This window comes from Rhagoletis zephyria, unplaced genomic scaffold, assembly GCF_001687245.7.
Source record: "Rhagoletis zephyria isolate East Lansing unplaced genomic scaffold, Rhagoletis_zephyria_1.1 Rzeph_scaffold_03669, whole genome shotgun sequence".
NCBI lineage: Eukaryota > Metazoa > Arthropoda > Insecta > Diptera > Tephritidae > Rhagoletis > Rhagoletis zephyria.
In genome coordinates, this window is record NW_016160752.1 from 3,108 (window position 1) to 23,536 (window position 20,429).

Genomic DNA, 20,429 nt, shown 5'->3' on the forward strand with positions numbered 1-20,429 from the left:
ATATCGTGATGGGGGCAACGCTCGTATGTACGTTCCAACCGCTTATCCTTGGACGACTCGTCCTTCTCTTTCGTCGAGGCATGGGTGCAGATGAGCGAGATTTTAAAGAATCTCGCTTTGATGCGGATTGTGGCTAGATGGTCGTCCACCGGGGTGAATGCCAGTACTCGGCGACGAAGTCTGCCTTCCACCACAAATCTAACACCAAATTTGCGCTCCTTTACATGGCAGACATTTTTCGCCTTGCCCCGTCCACCGAATTTCTTGGATGGCGGTGATGTCAGCTTTTGTCCTTACGAGGACATAAACCAGCCGGGCAGACGCACCTCAGATCGGAGCACTCCATCCGGTGCTTTATTTTCCTTATTCACCAAAAGTGCTTTCTACGTAGCGGATTATGAACGCATGAACGCACACACACTTACATATTTACGTCTGCAAATGCATAATTTTGCAGTACGTTTATATGTATATTAATATATGTAAACCATATTGCGTTTGCTCATTAACCGTTAAATACTCGAATATGACAAAGCATACTTGTATAAAATATTTATTCCGATTTTTGCATTAAGCCACTTAAACCGATGGAATGAAATGCAATCTCGTATTTCCACTGAGTGTAGTTGATGATACGTACTTGAAGCTGCAATGAGCAAATACATACATACATAAATATGGATAAGTATAGGCACAACATTTAATATGCGTACATTAATGCATATATGCATACGCATGTAAGTCCTTAAGAGTATTTATTTATGCATATTGCTGAAGCAGAAACTCGGCCTTACTATGTAATCATTACCATATTTTGCGCGTATAAGTATACGATTTTTCGCCACCACTTGGGCTTCAGTATCCTTTGGAGTACACTCCACTAAAGTGGTGAATGTAACCTTTTAATTAATGATTTTTTTTATAAGAGGCTATTAAATTCTGTATAATTTTTACAATGTTCCAAAAATATCGCACACCGTCTTCAAAAGAGTCACAACTCAAAATTTGGCATTTTTGAGATTATGCGCTAAAAATGTATGCAGATCTTTTATTTACCTTTTAGCAAAAGCAAATTTTTGTTATATTTGTTAAAACAAAAACCTATGGTAAAGTCGCCCTTGTCCATACGATTATCATGTGCTAAGAAATAGCTTTTCGCATTTTCTGACAAACGTATTATTTTGAGTTGTGACTCTTTTGAAGACGGTGTGTGATATGTGCTTTTTACTGCCATCGCCAGCAGTCGCTCTATTTTTCTCTTACTTATATATGTGTAATATTTACTACAACGTCGCCTTTATGCTAAAAGCATGAATGTGCACATTTACCAATTTTGAGTTAATGGCTTGACTTGATTAACTTTTCGACGTTCTTTGTTGTACCAAAACTATGAACACTATGCGTTCAGGGCAACCATATCCTTTTGCAATGTCAATTACATGAATATAGAGTTAAGTCTCTTAAAAAAAAAACTTTCAAACTTTAGATGCAGACCCTTTTTTGCCCCAAATTCCTTTGCCCAGAAATAAATGCAAAACTTAAAAAGCTAAAATTCTATCCAAATATTAAATTTAATGGCAACTTTAAAGTACTTCTCGGGAAATTGTTAAAGCGATTCTCATGAAAATTTCAACAATTTAAGCACAAGACTTGGTTTCCCAGGACCTGAAAATTTTGGGAGTAGTTTTTAAAGCTCAGTATTGGAGAATAGAAAAATTGGCGCTTAAAATATCAGCACTACGCTTTTTATCAACTTACTTTATAGGGTAAAACTTAAATGATTCTTTTAAGAATGGTATCCACCATTTTAATGCATTTTAAATGAAAACTCAAATAACGTCGTCTTTATTGACACATTATGCAATTTTTTAGTGAACAATTCGTATGAATCCTTTGTGATTCAAAGAGGTTAATTTTCGAAAAATTTAAAATGGCGCAAATTATCCTTTATTGATAACTGAAGATGTAAATTAAATAAGCATTGTCAAAAAAATAAAATAAATAAAAAATTATAATAGGAAAACGTTTTAAATCTCATCTAAAATTTAAATATCTGGTACACGTTACATACGTAACCCCGATATAATCGCAAAAACTTACAACTAAACAAACTGTGGTATAGGAGGTATAGCTTTTAGAGCTATGACAATTTTCTCAGTACACTGTATTTGCTTATTAGAAATTAGCTTACGAAATTTCTCGGTTTAAGCTGTACAAAGTAAGGAGTTTTAAAATATATTTAATACTTCTATATTGGCAGTAATGTATCTGCGCAATGTGTTTGGATTTAGCAATCAAATGGAGATAGTTTTTAGCCAAATGTACGCTTTGCGCTTCCGCAGGTTTTCCATGTATTCGTATCTGTGAATACATGTGATAAATACATTCAAGCGAATTTGACGCATCTCAACTGACGTGACAACTCTCATGCTCCGCCAAGTTTGCATAACTGAGCTATTAGTCAGTATCTACTCTACTATCAGTACTAAGAGTATTTGAGTAAAATGGATTTAATTTACTCTTATTACTATGTACAGTGAATGCAAAATGCACTACTACGCCACTCTCACAGTTAAGCCCATACTGCATTGTGTTTTCTAATTTTTCTTGGAACTTGTATGCGAAAATATTGAGCCCTATTGTAATTCTTTGCGTAATTCATTTTGTATTATTTGTAAACCCTACTCGTATTATGCTTCTTCTTCCTTTTAATTTTTGTTCAATAGGTTTGTGTGTGTGTTTGTATGTCATACATTGTGGGTCTTTTGTATGCCATACTCTGTCTCTTTGTTCTGCTTGTTAACCGATAACTTGACCAGAAAAGTACACAATGCGACATTTGATCCTATGAGTATTAAGGACCAGAAACAGAAAGATGTAGACATATAGATGCACATAAACATACATAGTATGTATGTATATGTTCATGAAATTATATACCCTAGAGCCTTTACAATGGCTGTAAATATTCGCTCATACTTTGCAACAATGTCAACAGGCTTTTTCTGGGCGAAAATACTCCAAACACGAAAAATACATTACTCTATAAAAGCAAAAAAAAAGAGAAAAACCGCACAATTCACTTCAGAAATTGGGCTGACTGTAGTCGAATTTAATGGCAGTGAAAATGGGAAAATAAAAAAATAAAAAATAAAAATTCAAATGATATTTGAACTATGTACCTACTAGCCGATAACGATTGAAATGCGTTGCTGGAGCTTAAGGTATACAAGTAAAGGATGTTACCCATAATTTACGAGAAATTTTAATTAAATAGAAAACACAGTTGTTTAGAAAAATAAAATAAAATTGACACTAAGTACATGGGGTTATGTTTGGAATATTAAGTACACCGGACAAATGACGTCCACGCGCTATTTCTTTGAAGTCTTCTTGATTTTCAAAAACTATGGCCCAATAATGGCCCCAGCGCAAAATGCGCAATAATATTGGCATATTGGTATATTGTGGATGCATTTGCTTTTTCGACATTCACATTGGAGTTATTTTGATTTTTGTGTGGGTAAAATTTACACGCACACTCTAAATTGGTGACTGCATTTGTAAACTACCGGCCAGGAGATGGGATATACTTAATTTGTTTGTATCTACTCTTAACTACTACTGAAAACCTCGGATTCGGTTGTGTTGAAAATATATTATAATTTTCCGGCAAAAATGCTACAAATATAGACTTTCGAGCACACGAAGGTTAAAAGAATAAATGAGTGAACTTTCTTCTGAGAACAGTTACTCAAACAAATGACCACGTGTTGATTTTTTTTTTTTTTTAATATTCGAAATGCAGTATCAAAAAAAAAAAAATATCTAAAAAATTAACGCGATTTTTTAGCCAGTTGAAACTTGCATTTCATTGAACTCAAATTGTATGGGCTATAAAACTGCATACCCAAAAATGCTCTAAAAGTTAAGATTAAAAAGTAGAATATTTTATGAAAATTTGTTTAATTTTTCTAAATTTTGTATAAAGTTTGAAACTCTTATTTATATGTTTTCGGTTAAAGCATGAACGACATTTTTATAGAAAAACAACCTAAAACATTACGAATATTTGAAACGAAATCAACACGTGGTCACTTGTTTGAGTCACTGTATGTCTCCTTACCTGCAGCACTTAAATTTTGGACCCACGTTGCGCGTACTCAACTTGCACGTCCCGCCTTACCTTTATTTTCCTGTTCAAGGTGTTCTCAGGTTGATTGAGATGGATGATAGATTCCAATGGAAAAAAGTGCACGATAACATAATTTTTTTTTATTCAACATTCATTTATTTCTGTTATATTTCTTATTGATTTTTACAATATTTTGCTTTCTATCAATTTGTAATTTTTCACAAATATCTAACCTCAACTTTTACATATTTTTATTTCTTTACACTTTTATAATAAATATTATGTGACTAACGTATGATTGTGTATGCCACAATTATTCATATACAATTAGCATATCTATTTAAAACCACAATACAAACACTCAGACTTAATTGCAGTTTGAAATATGTTCTAGTACATACTTAGCCATTACACTACTTTTAGTTATTTATTAAATATTTCATTTTGTTTCTCATTTACATAGAAAACATTGTAAAATACTAAATTTTATTACATATGTACATACCTAAGCGTATGCACTTATAATTTGGTAACTTAAAAAAGTTTAACATTAGCTACATATATGTATACATATATGCATGTATGTATGTATTTTAGTAAAATTTTGCCACAGCTTTTTGCACTTCTAAGTATAAATTTTGTTGATTTTAGTTTCTAAACAGTTTTTCAAACACATGCAAATAGTTATATCTACTATGGATTTACTTACTTATGTCCATAAACTTTTAATATTAAAAATGTTCTCAAGCTACAACTCTTATTTACTTACGAATATTTTGTTAGCTAGCACTAGCTTCAAACGCACGATAACTTGTGTTGTTTATTTACAATTTTTAAACTCACTAGATTATGTTTACTACTAAATACTACTAAAATTATACAGTACCTACCTCAAGTACATGCACATACCAAGTTTGACGACGGACGACAGTAACTTTAACACAAAAAAAAAAAATTTGTTTTTGTTTTTCACTCTGACATCAGGATTTTTTTTTATAAGACTTTGAAGTTTTTAAAAATATTTTTTCAAAAAATTATTTTAAAAAATTCAGTGCATTGTAGAAAGTATGGATATCAGACAAATTAAAGAGAAAACTTAGTAGAATTAACGCCGATCGATTTTTTCGGTGCATTAGGACGATTCGGTACTAAAAATGTACTTTTAGAACTTTATCCTTGAATTACCTTGAAGTTTTGCAATAATTTTTTTTTTTTAATTATATGTTAAGGATTAATATATGTACACACGACCACATCCTCGAATCTAATCCTTTTAACTTTATAAGCTTAAAAAATAATTAATAATTAATTAAAAGGGCATTTTCAATACTTATTTGTCCTTGTGAACAAAAAAATTTAAATTTTTTTAATCCTACAGAATTTTTGCTTTCATTTGGAAATCACCAAATTTTTTAAATAAATTTGAAATCAGAAAGTCCTTCAAAAAAATCCTGACGTCAAATAGAAAAGCTTAAAACGCAATTTTATTATATTTGGTCCACAGTTTCGTGAGCACATTGATCACTTCGTGTGTTTCGAAATTTTTTTGTTTTTGTCGCACGGTGCACCAACTCGTACTAAATCTCACATAAATTGCAGTTTTTACTTCCAAGAGCTACTACATACTCGCTAGGCGCTCGCACTCTGTTGAAGATGTTTTATATTAAAAACTGCGCTTAAGTCTATACTAAACAGCATTTTTTTTGGCATAAATATAAAACCACAGTCAGCGTAAAAGTATGCAACTATTATATATAATGATATTTAAAAAAAATCAAGCATAATTTATTGGCGCAAAATTAAAGTCAGTTTCGTTTTTTATTATATTTTTTTTTTTAATAAAGTAAAAACAGAATTATAACAGCAAAAGCAAAAATTATTTTAATATCTAAATATTTTGAAGCCTACTTTTTGGCTTACACTTTATATAAAAATCTCATAAACACATTTTCCAAGCATTATCTTTAAATGTCTGCTCTGCAGCTCCCCCATATTTCTTGCTCGAACGAACAACTTGCCTACTTTTGGGCAACGCTTTCATGAATTTTGTTTTGTAATTTTTTTTTCACATCACATACATACATGCCTATGATCATTATCATGTGCATTAAAGTTGGCCGCCAATATTTGTATAAAATATGGGTACGCCTAAAATGCTGCCTCACATCACCTCACAATCAAGCGATACTTACTGCTTAATTGCACTATTATTAAATAAGCGGCTTAAATCTGATGTATTTCCACTCATTTTGTTTACATAACAGCCATTTTTAATTTCTAATTTATCCATATATGAAACCTATATAAATAACCTAAGTTCACAATTAAAACCATAATGCATTTTGTTGCGCCTAAAAGCTTTTCTAAGCATACATATTATTTTAATAATTTATGCTAATGTTTCATGAGTATTGACTTTCCCAAAATACACAAATTTCTACTCGCGAATATTTATATATAAACATTATATTATGTATCACTAATTAACTAACTCCAGCTAAAATAAGTTTAGTTGTGTCCTTGACTGTTGCATATTTGCAAGTGCATACATATAGTACACATTCATATACGCCGAAGCCTAAAAGTATGCAAATATATGTACGTTAATAATTTGGCAGCTTAATATTGAATGCATTCAAGTGTGACCAGGTAGTTGCGCACAATTTTTATTTTGTGGATTTTCAGTTTGAGTTGCCGTATAAATTAGGTTGTTTTTTGTGAATTTTTGTATTATGCATTTATTTTAAACCACCAAAGTTGGGGCTCATTTTGTACGCTATTTTGCAACTTTTAGGCTGAACGCGCGCCAAAGTTTTCAATGTATTTGGTAGAAATCTAACTACAGTTTTAATACCTTTCGGCTACAAGCGAACACATTTTAAATACACAATTTTACACACATTTCTCTGCTACTTAATATTACGCTTAAAAATAGATTTTGTTTATCATTAAAATATTGTGTTGTTTTTTGCATTTCCATTGCAAAACCCATTTCAGCATACGCAACACAGTTAGTTGAATTAGACAGCAAAATATTTGACAATTTGACTGGTTAACAAATAAAAAAGAATAATGTCGCACGTAACGTACACCCCGAAAAGTATGCAAGCGTGCATGCACTTAAAGCAACGAGTACAGCACTCAAAGAATTGTATTTGTTTGTAGCTTTTGTAAAATTCATATGTATTTTTTTAATTGTTCGCATACGTCTTTTTTCTCCCTTCCCCTAAGCGTAATTGCTCTACAAATACTACTTCACTTGAATGCGCGTGTGTTTGTATTGTACTCATATTTTAAATTTCGCNAACGAGTACAGCACTCAAAGAATTGTATTTGTTTGTAGCTTTTGTAAAATACATATGTACATATTTTTTAATTGTTCTCATACGTTTTTCTCTCCCTTCCTCTAAGCGTAATTGCTCTACAAATACTACTTCACTTGAATGCGCGTGTGTTTGTATTGTACTCATATTTTAAATTTCGTAATTGCGCGCTTGTCACATTTGTTGCATATGCATAGGCGGCGGTGGCAAGAGTGCTGTGGCAAAGCAATTAAACCTGTCACAATTGAAAAGTACGTGCGCCCTCATGCGTCAAGAAGGGTTGATTGCTTGGCTTGTGAAGTGCGGAAAATAATTGAAAAATGACAGAAACAAAGAAAAATACAGAAACATAATTTTAGGCGCTAGAATGAGACTTAAACTGTATGCCACTAGAAACCATTTTTGCGCGAGTTTCAGGAAAACGTAAAAGTATAAGTTGCTGCGAGTACTTAAAACAACTTTAAAGGAGGTAGAGGTCTAAAATTTAGACAGCAACGGTTAGGTTATACGCACCAGCTTGAAGCAAAAAGTAAAAAAACGGCAAGGAAGCGAAAAGCTTGGCTGATTTGGGTGTGTACTTAAAACAAAAAATAATTTCTTAAATATTTTAATCTATGACGAAAGTGTGTAATATTTTTGAAATACCTTGCGCCTTTGCGTTTTTATAGAACACAGGATTTTTAGCATACTTTTAGGATTAGTACCAAAATTAGCGTTTGCAAGCTAACTGTGTTGCTTTTCAAACTCTTTTGCAAATATTTCTTATTTACTAAAATTCACTGACACAAATCTATTAGTTTATACTTAAGTTTAATTACTAATTTTAAAAGTTTAACTTTCGCCTTAACTTGTTTGTTAATATATAACTATATATATAATAGTATTTGATAGCCTATACATATGTGGCGNATAGAACACAGGATTTTTAGCATACTTTTAGGATTAGTACCAAAATTAGCGTTTGCAAGCTAACTGTGTTGCTTTTCAAACTCTTTTGCAAATATTTCTTATTTACTAAAATTCACTGACACAAATCTAACAGATCTTAACTTGTTTGTTAATATATAACTATATATATATAAAAGTATTTGATAGCCTATACATATGTGGCCGGCAAGCCGTTTTCCAGATTTTAGAAGTGCGTCTCAATTACCTGCAATGAAATTAAGAAAAAAACAAAGAAATTTGTCAAATAAGTAGAATTCAATAGTGTAAGAAAATACAATAAAGCTACTGCTATTTTTTTAAACCTTTCAGCTCCAAAGGAAACATATTTCCCACTTATTTGTAGGAAAATCGTGTAGAATTTTAAATGTCTTATATATTTTTTTTACTTTTTGAATGTGCCTGATATTCATTTAGGTATAATGATCCAGAAATTTATGAAAAACGATTTAACTCAATTTTGTTAGAAAAGTTTAATGTTTTAGAAAATATGGGTTTTTAAGATTTTTTTTTGGAAAAAAGAATTTAACGGAAAAAACGTAATTTTCCAAATATTCGAAATATTTTTAAGATTTTTTTTGGGAAAAATAATTTTACGGAAAAAACGTAATTTTCCAAACATTCGAAATATTTTGGAAAATATTTTTTGAGTAAAAGTTATTTATTTCTGAAAAAAAAATTGGGAATAAAATTTAGAATAAAATTATTTTTCATGTAGAAATTTGAGGGTATCTAGTAAGTAATTTTTTCAAAAAATTATTTTTTGGGAAAAACAAATTTAAGATGTCTTAAGAAAGAAATAGTGTAAGCAGAAATAATTTTGTAAAATATTTTTTTGAAAAAAACTACTTTAAAAAACCCCCCAAAATTTTATTTTTTTTCTAGCAAAAATTATGAGATTAAAGAAAAAAGTTGTAGAATAAAATAGTTGAAAAAAGATAGTTTTTAGTTTAAATTAAGGAAAATATTTAAGAAAAAATTACTTTTTACATTGATTTTTTTTATTTTTATTTTAAGAATTCGTTTACTTAGACATCAATAACTCAGATTTTACAATTCAAATCTTGAGGATATATTTGTATGTTTTTGGTTCCAATAGGGTTAAAGGGCGTACGTATATGTAAATAATTTTAATTTCTGTATAAATATGCGAAGAAACGAGACATCACTCACATCTCTCATGTCATAATTTTCAAAAGAATTTCTGCAGCATTAAATTTTATTAAATACTCTATTTAAGTCTTTTACTGCTTTTACAACTCGCACATCCTGTGGTGCAACAAAATGAATAACCACCATTGTGTCATTTCTGTTTAATTTTCTTTCCTTTTTATACCAAACTCTGTATAAGATTAATATCAAAATTGCGCTGACCTTTCTTTAGAGCATTGTTTTTTACCTATTTATTCAAATTTAAAGATCAAAAAACTTTGCGGTCATTGAAACGACAGCATTTGGTCATTTTGTTCTTTTGAAGTCTGTCGACCTAAAGCCGTAGACCGTAATTAATTTAATGAAGTCAAGTGAAAAAAGCAAATTCATGTACGCGTAAATCTACGAGTATTTGTGGCCGCTGCAGTCGAGCGGTTAAATGTGCGTTCTGTCACTCGGTAGTACCCAAGTTTGATTTCTAAACAAAATCCAACAAAAAACACCTACCTACCGTTCTTAAGCCGTATAAGGTTCCTTTATTTGTGTGGCATCATCAAGACGGAAATTGGAAATTGGAGGAGAAGTTCGGCCAAACACTAAACAAGACTTGTTAGCTGCTGTTTAATATTTTCATATTTACATACGTACATAAAAACAAAGCTTCTTTTCTTAATTCGTTCAACCATTTATTTTTGTTTTTGCGAATCTAATTGAAATCACAAAAATCCAACTAATTGCTAACCATAACTGGGTTGAGTGATTTTAACCCCCCCATGAAAAGTTGATTTTCTCACCGTGGACCGGAAACCCGTGAAATAACGTGATCGTCGAGAAGCCAATGCAGCCTCAGATAGAGACAGTTTGGTGCGGATTTTGGAACGGTGGCATCATTGGCATTTCGGTTAACAGTGAGCGCTACAGGGACGTTATAAACGATTGTTTGTGGCCTGAAATTGCAGCCATGGACTCGGGCGATCTATGGTTTGGGCAGGAATGCTACACAGCCCTTGCCACAAGCGATTTTCTGCGCGCCCAGTTCGGTAATCGTGGTATCAGCCATCTTGGCGATGTCAACTGCGACGAGTGGATGAAGCGCATTCTGGAAATCCTATTTTCGACAATATTTTCAAGCAACGGAATCATACGTTATTTTATTCGAAGGCTTCCTAAGTTGGCGGTTTATTTGCATAAACCAATAGGACTGCGTAATTCCGTAGTAGCGTGAAATCGTACGTTCACCAAATATTTATTTAAAAAGTCGCTCTGTTGCATAAACAGTTACTCAGCCAATATTTAATTCAATTCGGGCATGAAATAATTGCCAATTTTGGCTCGCTGGCGCTCGCAATTGACGGCTATGTTGGTTGGTTGGTTGTAGTGCCTCCCAAGTTATCCTCGAGAATCAATTTGCGCATAGTAGCACCATTTTGTTGCACTTATCCCGGACAATTTTATTCTATCGTCAAGCATTTGTGCAGTTCAAACAAACCACTTTGACCCGTTTCTAAATTTGTGCATATCGCTTATTTTGGCCCTAGATAAATCCTCTAACTGCCGAATTGTGTGTTTCCCGAAAGCTTTATGCCTTAAGGAAGCCAGCCCTGGGCATTCACACAGAAAATGGAATACCGCTTCCTCGCTGCCCTCTATCCGGCAGCTGCGGCATGTATCATTTTATGGGAGTCCTATTCGATAGGCATGCTCTCCTATCGGTTAGTGGCCGGTGATAGTCGCTAGAATCCTAAATACATCTACCCTCGACCTACTTAGTAGCTCTGCTATTCTTTTCCTGCTATAGTCAGGCCAAAGCTCACGTGCTATCTTTCAAGTCTGAATCTCTGACCACCTCCTCCTTGCCAGTTTCAGAAAGTGCAAGTGTACCTCTGCTTGTACTTGTCTGAGGGGTTATCCGAGTACCCCCGCTAACGATTCATCCAAACAAGCCTTGGCCAGTTCGTCTGCTCTCTTGTTGTCTTCTATATTTCTATGGCCGGGAACCCAGACAAAAGAGATAGACATTGACTGAGACGCTGCATCGCCGCCTGGCTGTTTGAGTAAAACACTGCTTTTACTTTTCTAGTAGCACTGTTATTTAGTAACCTACAGGCCTCACATATACCCAGGACTTCTGCCCTGAAATATGCTAGCATGGTTCGCCAGTCGCAGGGACAGATTGACACCAAGCTCCTCGGAATATACTCCTGCCCCCACACCGAAGTCCATCTTGGATCCGTCTGTGTATAGATGCAGACAGCTTCCTTATCATCTGCTTGGCCCCTTCTCCATTCCTTTCTGGATGGAAACCGTACCACCACATTCAAGTCAAATTACTGGCTTGATACCATGTAGTCCGTGATTTTATTTTCTATCGGACCAATACTTAAGTTTTAGCTGTGCACAAAGGTCCTCGTTTTCCACAGCCCAGACTCCCTGAGTCTTAAAGCTTAGTAAGTCGCGATTTCTTTTAGGCATAGATCAAGCAGAATCATATTGAGGACGACATTCAGTGCTTCTGAAGGGCAGGATCTCAATGCCCCAGTTACGGCTATGTACTCGACGCTCTCATTTTTAATTAAGTATGCAAAGACCAACGATTCTATCGGCTCTTCATGCATACCACGTGCGTTTTTGTGAATGCAGTGGTACATCGTGTATTTTTCGGATATTTTCTTCACTCCAAATGTGGTAAGTGGGTTTATGTCCATTAAGCCAAAAATGTTTACGGATTTTCACCCAGCGCTCGCAGAACTGACATCAGACTCACCAGACATTGTCAATTGATTCATATGGTTAACCATAAACTAACTGATTGCCAGACAGTTTTTATCGCAGTCTGCTTAGTCAACATAATAGACATTACTGGCACGATGGCATCGCATTTTAGTTGGAGTTTCGAGTTTTCAAACCAATTTGCAATCACCAGAATTCGATGCCTAATGAAGGCATCAGAAATTTTTGGTAATAATAGACAGATTTCAGTGATAATGACGACTGCTGTACGTAATAAAAGCACCACTGGAAATTTGTCAATGTGTCAATAGTGCAGCAGCTGCTGCCAATTCCTGCGGACACTTATCCGGTCTGACGTTGATGACTTCACGCAAATGGCTGCCGATATGTGTATGCGTATGTACGTTTATGTTGGCCTAAAATATATTAGTGGTAGGGTATAGTGGTAGGATTGTCGTCGACAAAGTTTTAAATCGAAAACCTGAAAAATGTGTTTTACAAATTTTTGCAAAGTTAATCTGTCATTCAGCAAATTAAGTTACATCGACGTGTAATGAGTTGTTTTCTTTGATATGCGATTGAAAATTTGTATGCAATATAATTGTCTTTCTCTTGACAATTGCCCACCAGTGTTTTGCCTTTTGGGTTTAGTGTATTTCAACTAAAACTTGATTTTAGTGTATGCATAATTGAAATATTTTTAAATCGGTTTTTAAAATAAAAGTTACGTTCTGCAGAAGCGTGCCCTATTTAAGGCCCATAACAAGCGACTGATTTTTCATATTATGAAGCACAAAATTCTTCCATAAAAATATCTTCAAAATAGCGAAAGGGGAAGCATAATCCTACTTAATTTGGCATAAGCACACCCAAAGGAGCATCTTCGACCCGCCCATACAAAAGCCTAACAACCGACAAAAATTAATGGACATTGAGTACAAAGCTAAAAATTAAATTAAAATATGGTACCTTAACTTTTATGTGCCTTAATACATATGTACATATGTATAATGGGGCTATGAATAGAAATAATTTAACAAGAACACAATGCGCCGTTAACAAACAACAGCACAATTGAATCCATAACCAGCTCCGGGTTCACTTAACATTTATTTGAACAGAAATCATAGCTTGTCAGGTGCCGCATGACCAGTGCCTGCTGTATTCTCTCTCTCTCGCAGCTGCCAAACAATAATGACAAATGTTGCTGCGAGCCACTTCATCATAATGAGAACAGCGGTGCGTATACGCAACGCGAAACAGCACAGGCGCGTGATTAATGACAACACAACAAACATTAAACAATTTAGGGTAAAATTCAAAACAAGTGTGGGTTCAAAATAATAACTAACCTAGCGGCATACAGCTTGGGCACCCTTTTTATCAATTCCTATAGAAGTAGAGGGCTTTTGAAATACTTTTATGGGTAGTTTGGATAATATTCATTAATTTAGTTGATATAAAAAGCGAAATAGGGAATGGTAATGGAGATAATTTCTTGTATGAAAACTCGACATCGCAGTTTTTTTAAAGTATTCGGAGCAACATAAAATTAACTAAAATGAAAGGCTTTTAGGCTTTTTTTTGGTAATTTTAATTTATTACTAAGCTTTGCCTATGCTGGTTCAGAACAGCCAAGCACTTTAAAACTCGCTTTTGCTAGGGCAGGGTAGTGACAGAGGGAGTGATCGATACTTTCCACCTCTTTTCCGTCCGTGCAGCTATTAAAGAAATCATTTGTAGAGTAACTCAATCGCTTAGCGTTTGATCCCACTAGACAGTGTCCTATGATTATTTACACTTTCCACTGTGCTAATAGCGGGGCGGCTAATTGAGATTAGAGATTTGCTTAGTAAGCCAACATGTGGATTCTGCTAGCTACCTTTCGTTTGCCAGTTCGGTGAATGTTCATCTAAGACGGTGTTTGCAAGATGGTAAGGCGATTCTTGCTTTGGCCCTTACTGCCTGCAACAATGTTCTCTCGAAATGAGTTGATGACATGGAGAAGGCCAATTCCACTTTTGTGTCGATACAGCGAAGGCAGGGCTAATACAAAAAGGTCTCGCAAAGCTAGCTGGGCCCTGGTGCAGCAACCAATTATAGCACTCCCATCATCGCTGTTGTTCATTGTCCTCAATTTGGGAAGGTTTAGCTAGGAATCATCTCTCATTGAGTAGATGGGATTGCAGAAGACTTATGACATTGCTGACTGGTCATTTTTCGTGGCACTAGCACCAGACTTTGATCGGAAAACATGACAACCTTATTTGCCTTCACTGTCTTGAAAAGCTTGAGTCGGAGGAACTCTTCTGCCTTAGCAAGCGTTATGTTTTCAGTACAAATTGCTGGATAGAGGTAATGACTTCATAAATATAAAGTTAGCTTTAAAGTTATAGGTTACTTGAGAAAATGGCCTTTAACCGTTTTCAATATTTACCAATCTATCTTGTTAAGTTATCTCAGCAGAGTGGTAAATGGATGGACGGATAGACAGGTATGTTTCAATCGGTTATAGTTAGTGCTCAGTGGCTGTCTTGACTCTTTTTATCTATATATTATACAAATGAAGACACATAATTACATACATACATACATATTACCTAAAGTTAGTAAGTGAGTTAAAATACGATTCAAGCATACACATGTACATACATAAATCTTCACCTACATTCTTCAATACATAAATATTTCTTCTCAGATAACTAAGTGATAAATAAGCAAAAAAAGAGCAAACATCAGGCCAGAAAACAAATCAAATTTGTGTAAAAGGAATATAATACGCCGCCATTGTCGTCAAGAGTCCGCACCGCGAAGCACCAAATGTCGTTGACACAAATTTTATCAAAATGGCAAACAAGCGAGCAGAAAGCAGACCCAACTACGTACATATTTACATATGTATTTTGTGGTTACAAAAGCAGCTGTTGCGAGAAAGGAGAAATTTACGATTTTTCGCTTGTGATTGCGGGCGTGTGTTATGGATTTGTGCCACTGAAGCATAAAGCCGCATCTGATTATATTTACGCCGCCACGCGATATACCACAATACACATACATACATATGTATGTAAGTACATAATATACATATGCTCATATATCTGTATTATTTTTTGTCAGCGACAATACGAACTGACAGAAGTCACAGAAAGAGAGTACAACTGTACATCCTTGCGTATGACAGCCATTGAGAAAGCGAAAGAGATGTGAGCCAACTTAATCTGCACCGCGATGAATTCGATAGAGGAATGATGAAGGCGCTTACAAACACACGTGCTACAAACAGACACAGAATAATAACGAAAGGCAGCGCACAGACAGCAACGCCAAAAGAATCCAACCTTTAAAGAACCAGCCAAGCGATACATCGGTAGCAACAGCAGTACCTACATACATACGTATGTATGTAAATACACTATAGTGCAAAATAGAGTGCATGGTGGTCTTTGTTGAATATTTGCAAGATTTTTATGTTAAAATGTTTGTTATTTTTCATTTATGTTACCGCATAAATTTGCACCACGTTAAACGATTTCTATTTCTTTTTTAAGGAAAGGTCGTACCTCCGAGGTGTTTCCATACTAATTTGGTTTAGAATCGATCAACAGAGAGCCAGCCATCTTCAACAAACTGATATATGCGAGTAGTGGGGCAACATCTTTCGTATCTTATGTACCGCTACTGAAGGATTTCATTAACCTGCAGAGAAAAAAGATGCTGTCTACAGAAAATTTTGACAGACCAAAATACGTTCGCTCGAAGATCTTGGCCGAAAGAAAAAATTGCTGAAAATTGTACNCATTTTTAGCAGAGTTGCTTCACAAATACTCACCCATACACAAATAAATATACTCTTCCGGAAATATGTGTGTTTGTATTTGCGCACATTTACGCATATGCAATTATAATACTGTTGTGATGGCACAATAAACAAGCTGTCAGTCGACTTGCTTGCGTGTTTGATAAGAGGACTAAGATGACAGCAATAGCGTGGACATATGTACATATGTATAAGCAAAACATGTAAACATGTGGTTTTGTTGATGAATGTGATGCGTGGTTAGTTCTATGTTCCACCCACGAATCATTGATATTTGCGGGGATTGAAGAGTTGCCATTGGCGATATGCTAAGTATAGCTACAATTTAAATTTAAGGACTTCATGCTTGGATAACTGCGGCTTTAAAGTTGCCTTTAAGATGAACTCTTTTGAAGAAACCCAAAAAATGTGTGTTGGCTAAAAATTTAATCAAAGTCGAAAAACATTCCCGAACGGTAAGGAAAGACAAACGGTCACTTAGGGATGATAGGACCGTAGTGTAAGCAGTCTCGATTTTCATCAGAACAAGCCTTCAAGAGCAACAGAAATGCAAACTAATAGTTTCATTTTCAGCCAGCCAAGGAGTGTTTTGACATTTAGAAATGTTTTACGGTGGAAAAAATGTTAGCACTGTATATTATACCAGACCATTGCGGCACAAGAATTGTCGCTGAGTTACATACTTGTCGCGTTTTGTGAGACCGGAAACAAACTTCTTTCTCAGTTAGTTTCTTTAGGGACTTCTTTAAGGATAAGTTCTGAGAAGGTACGAGCAGAAGGAACTAGAAATCGCGGAGAAGTATTAGACAGGCGGAAATATTCGTTAGAAATATTTCCTATCTTAAACCTTTCTCGATTGACGCCAATATACAAAATTTTATTATATATATTGTTGATATGGAATTTCTAACCAGGTGGAAATCTTCGTCAAAAATATTTTTGGAAAAAACCCTTCTTAAACCTCTTTCGTTTGGCACCCATATTAAAAAGTGGCAACACTCTTTAAGAATGTTTTCGAAATAAATAAAGTTGTCTTAGGCCTCTCGTTGATTTCATTTCCGCATAAAATATTTAATTTTTTAATTCTTTCTCGTTTGATACCCAAACAAAAATTGAATAGATGGCAACTCCCTATAAATTTATTTCGAAATAAATCGTTTTAGGATCCCTTTCGTTTGACATCCATAGAATTGAAATAATTTATTTAACCTACAAGTAAATTGATTTTATCCTTTTAAAAAGGTGGCAGCTCTTCCCAAAAAATATCCTAAATGTTATTCCATGATGATGATACCTTATCTGTGTTCTAAATTTCATTGAAATAGGTATATCTGTTTTAGCGTGAAAGGGCAACCAAAATATTCACTCACAAACTTTCACATTTATTAATAGGATTTTTGACAGGGCAAAATTCTGGCTAAGATAGTAAAAATTCTTTCGTAAGACATATGGCAGACAGATGGCAATATAATTCGAAAGACTTCTGTTATTCTAGCACAAAAGTCTTCAAACAAGCTCTCTGATGCACCACTCGCGGTGAAAAGCTATTTTGAGAGAAAGCCCTTCTGTATTTTATTTTTTAGAAACTTAATTTATTTGACTTTTTATTATTTTTAAAGATTTTATTGTTTTGAAAAAATGCAGTTTCATAAGATTTTTAGAAATGTACTTAATTTACTTTGTTATTAAAAAAAACTATAGTTTTTATTTAATGTAATCTTATTATATTTGTTTTAAATTTCAGTTTTTTGTAATTTTGAATTTAATTTTCTTTAAATTTTAAGGTTTTGCTTAAAAAAAAATCAATTTAACTTAATTTACAAGTACCTACTATTTTCTCTTTTGATTTTCTTGCAATTTAATTTTCTTTTAATATTTATTTGTTTAATTTCGTTTAGTTTGGAAAAATATTTTCATTTATTTATACTATATTTTCATTTAATTTTTTAATTTTGTTTTTAAAATTTCCTTTATATATTAGTTTTTATTGTTTCAAAAAGAAAAGTATGTAAATTTTTTTAATATTATTTAATTAAAAAAAATAATGGATATTATTAAAAGGCGAACAGCATAACTCTAAGACCTCCTCGATGCTTCATTTAGTTCTTCGAAGGACAGTAAAAAGCTTTCAATGTAGTTGCCAGAATTGACAATTGTCTTGCGAATAACTTTTGTCTTTCGAAAGATTGTGGTGAGTTGACAGACAGTTGCCAGAATTGCCATGTAAAAGTAACTTAAACCAACTTTAATTACACTGGACCACAAATTTCAACTTTTTCTCTTTACCAGAAACGCCGTTATGAAATTCTTATGTAAAATCACCCCCTGATTCCGAAAATCAAGGTTATTTTTAATTCTATGGTACCGTTTTTGAGATATTTGCAATTTACCGTTTTTGCAAAAAAAAAAAAAAATTGGGTCCACTTTATCATATATATCTCAAGAACGCATTAAGCAATTCCAAAACGGTTTGAAGATTTTAAAAGGCAATAAAATTTTCTATAAACTGTGCATGCAACACTTTTTGCTAGGCTCTGTAGATTCAAAGATAACGAACAATCATTACCGATTTTTTCAATTTTTTTTGTAAAAATATAAAAAAAATTGTAATTTGCGGGGAAGGATCTCGAAAACCTTTTATTTTTTTGCAGATTTTTTTTTCTCCCTAAGCTCTGTTGTATTACAAAAAAAATAAGCTATCATCGAAGAAAATCGATGCAAAACTACGTAAGTTATAAGCGATCAAATAAAAATACCCAGGTTGCGCAACTTCAATGTATGTACCTATACATACATACATATATTAAAGGTATAAAGTGCAAGTGAGATATTATCCGGATAAACGAATAATACCATAACAATGATAACACTTTTTCTTTAAATAAATCAAATAGTACTTTTAATACTCGAATTGTATTATAGTAGGTAGAGTGGTTGCATCGAAAGGAAGAGTGGTTGGGTTCGAAACCTGCTGTAGGCATGTAGTTATAAACATGTATTTCCGTCAGTTATGGGTAAGTATGCAGGTAGATTTTCAAAATTATAAGACACAGAAAATTTCTAAAGCCTACATCTAAAACAGGTAGTATTTTCTTTCCCCGGCTTGTTATAAAAAGGAACCTTTCTGTCTAGGCAAGATTTGATTTTTTCAATTTTATTCTTGTTCCGAGTATAAATATGAGTTAATGCGCTTTGAAACTTCATAACATCTTCAAGGCTCGCCGGAGATAGTTCAGTTCATAAGTCTAATTTCAAAACCGTGATTTATTAAAAAAAATAAAATGAGTAAAAGGACGCGAGAATTTGAGTGTAGTAAGGATCCAGATATGTTCTGTTTCATGTGTGGCCAATATACTATCATAAGGCGACGACGAGTGTTCTCAGATCATATCAAAACTTTATACTCCAAGTATTTTGGAATTGAGCCTAAAAATGCTGAAAAACCATGGACACCGAACACTTCAGTGGGAATCAGGACAACAAACAAAATTTGATACACCAATGATATGGAGAGAACCTACTTGCCATTCAATAGAGTGTTATATTTGTCAAACAAAAGTACTTGGCGTTGGAAGATCAAGATCCTATGCTAGCGTACCTACAGTGACATTACCAGTACTACATTCAACGGCAGTTGCGGATCCAGTTCCATTGTCAACAGTAACATCTGAGTGCAGGGGATCAAGTTGTACTGAATTTCGCATGGAAAACGAAAGAAACGTTCTGTCACAAGCACAACTTAATGATTGGATAAGAGATTTGGAACTATCCAAGGAAAAGGCCGAGATCCACACTTCTCGTATGCAACAATTTAAATTTGTGTCATCCGATGTTAAGGTGACATATAGTAGAACTCGTCACGAACCATTTTCCAAACACTATACCAAGAAAGACAGTATATGCTACTGCAACGACATCCCTGGTTTATTCAAAGAGTTTGGTCAAACATATGATTCAAAAGAGTGGCGATTGTTCATAGACGGCAATAAACTGAGTTTGAAGGCTGTATTATTGCATATTGGTAACAAAAAGCCTTCTATCCCGATTGCACATGCAGTAAATACAAAGGAAACCTACGAGGAAATGCAAAAAATACTCAAATTTATCAAATATGAAAAAAAAAGTTAAAAATATGGGTGATTTCATTCATAAATTGAACTTTTAACTCAATAGATAGCATAGCTAGATATTTCACTCTTCTTTATACCATACATACGTTTTGAGGTATACGTTGAAATTGCGCAACCTGGGTATTTTTATTTGATCGCTTATAACTTAGGTAGTTTTGCATCGATTTTCTTCGATGATACCTTATTTTTTTTGTAAT

The 20,429-nt window shown here is 33.8% G+C and overlaps 2 protein-coding genes across 2 annotated transcripts in view; one reads left to right on the forward strand and one right to left on the reverse strand.

The window, feature by feature from the left end:
- Positions 1-8,532: 8,532 nt before the first annotated feature.
- Positions 8,533-20,429, reverse strand: part of sNPF-R (short neuropeptide F receptor) — a 36,127-nt gene continuing 24,230 nt past the window's right edge. The window contains exon 2 of the mRNA XM_017624544.1: positions 8,533-8,611. The gene's annotated coding sequence lies outside the window, so the exon portion shown is untranslated. The remainder of the gene's footprint in view (positions 8,612-20,429) is intronic.
- Positions 18,852-20,234, forward strand: LOC108369441 (uncharacterized). The gene is made up of 2 exons (XM_017624545.1): positions 18,852-19,877; positions 19,960-20,234. The coding sequence occupies exons 1-2, from the start codon at positions 19,535-19,537 to the stop codon at positions 20,079-20,081; spliced, it is 465 nt and encodes a 154-aa protein (XP_017480034.1). The 5' UTR covers positions 18,852-19,534; the 3' UTR covers positions 20,082-20,234.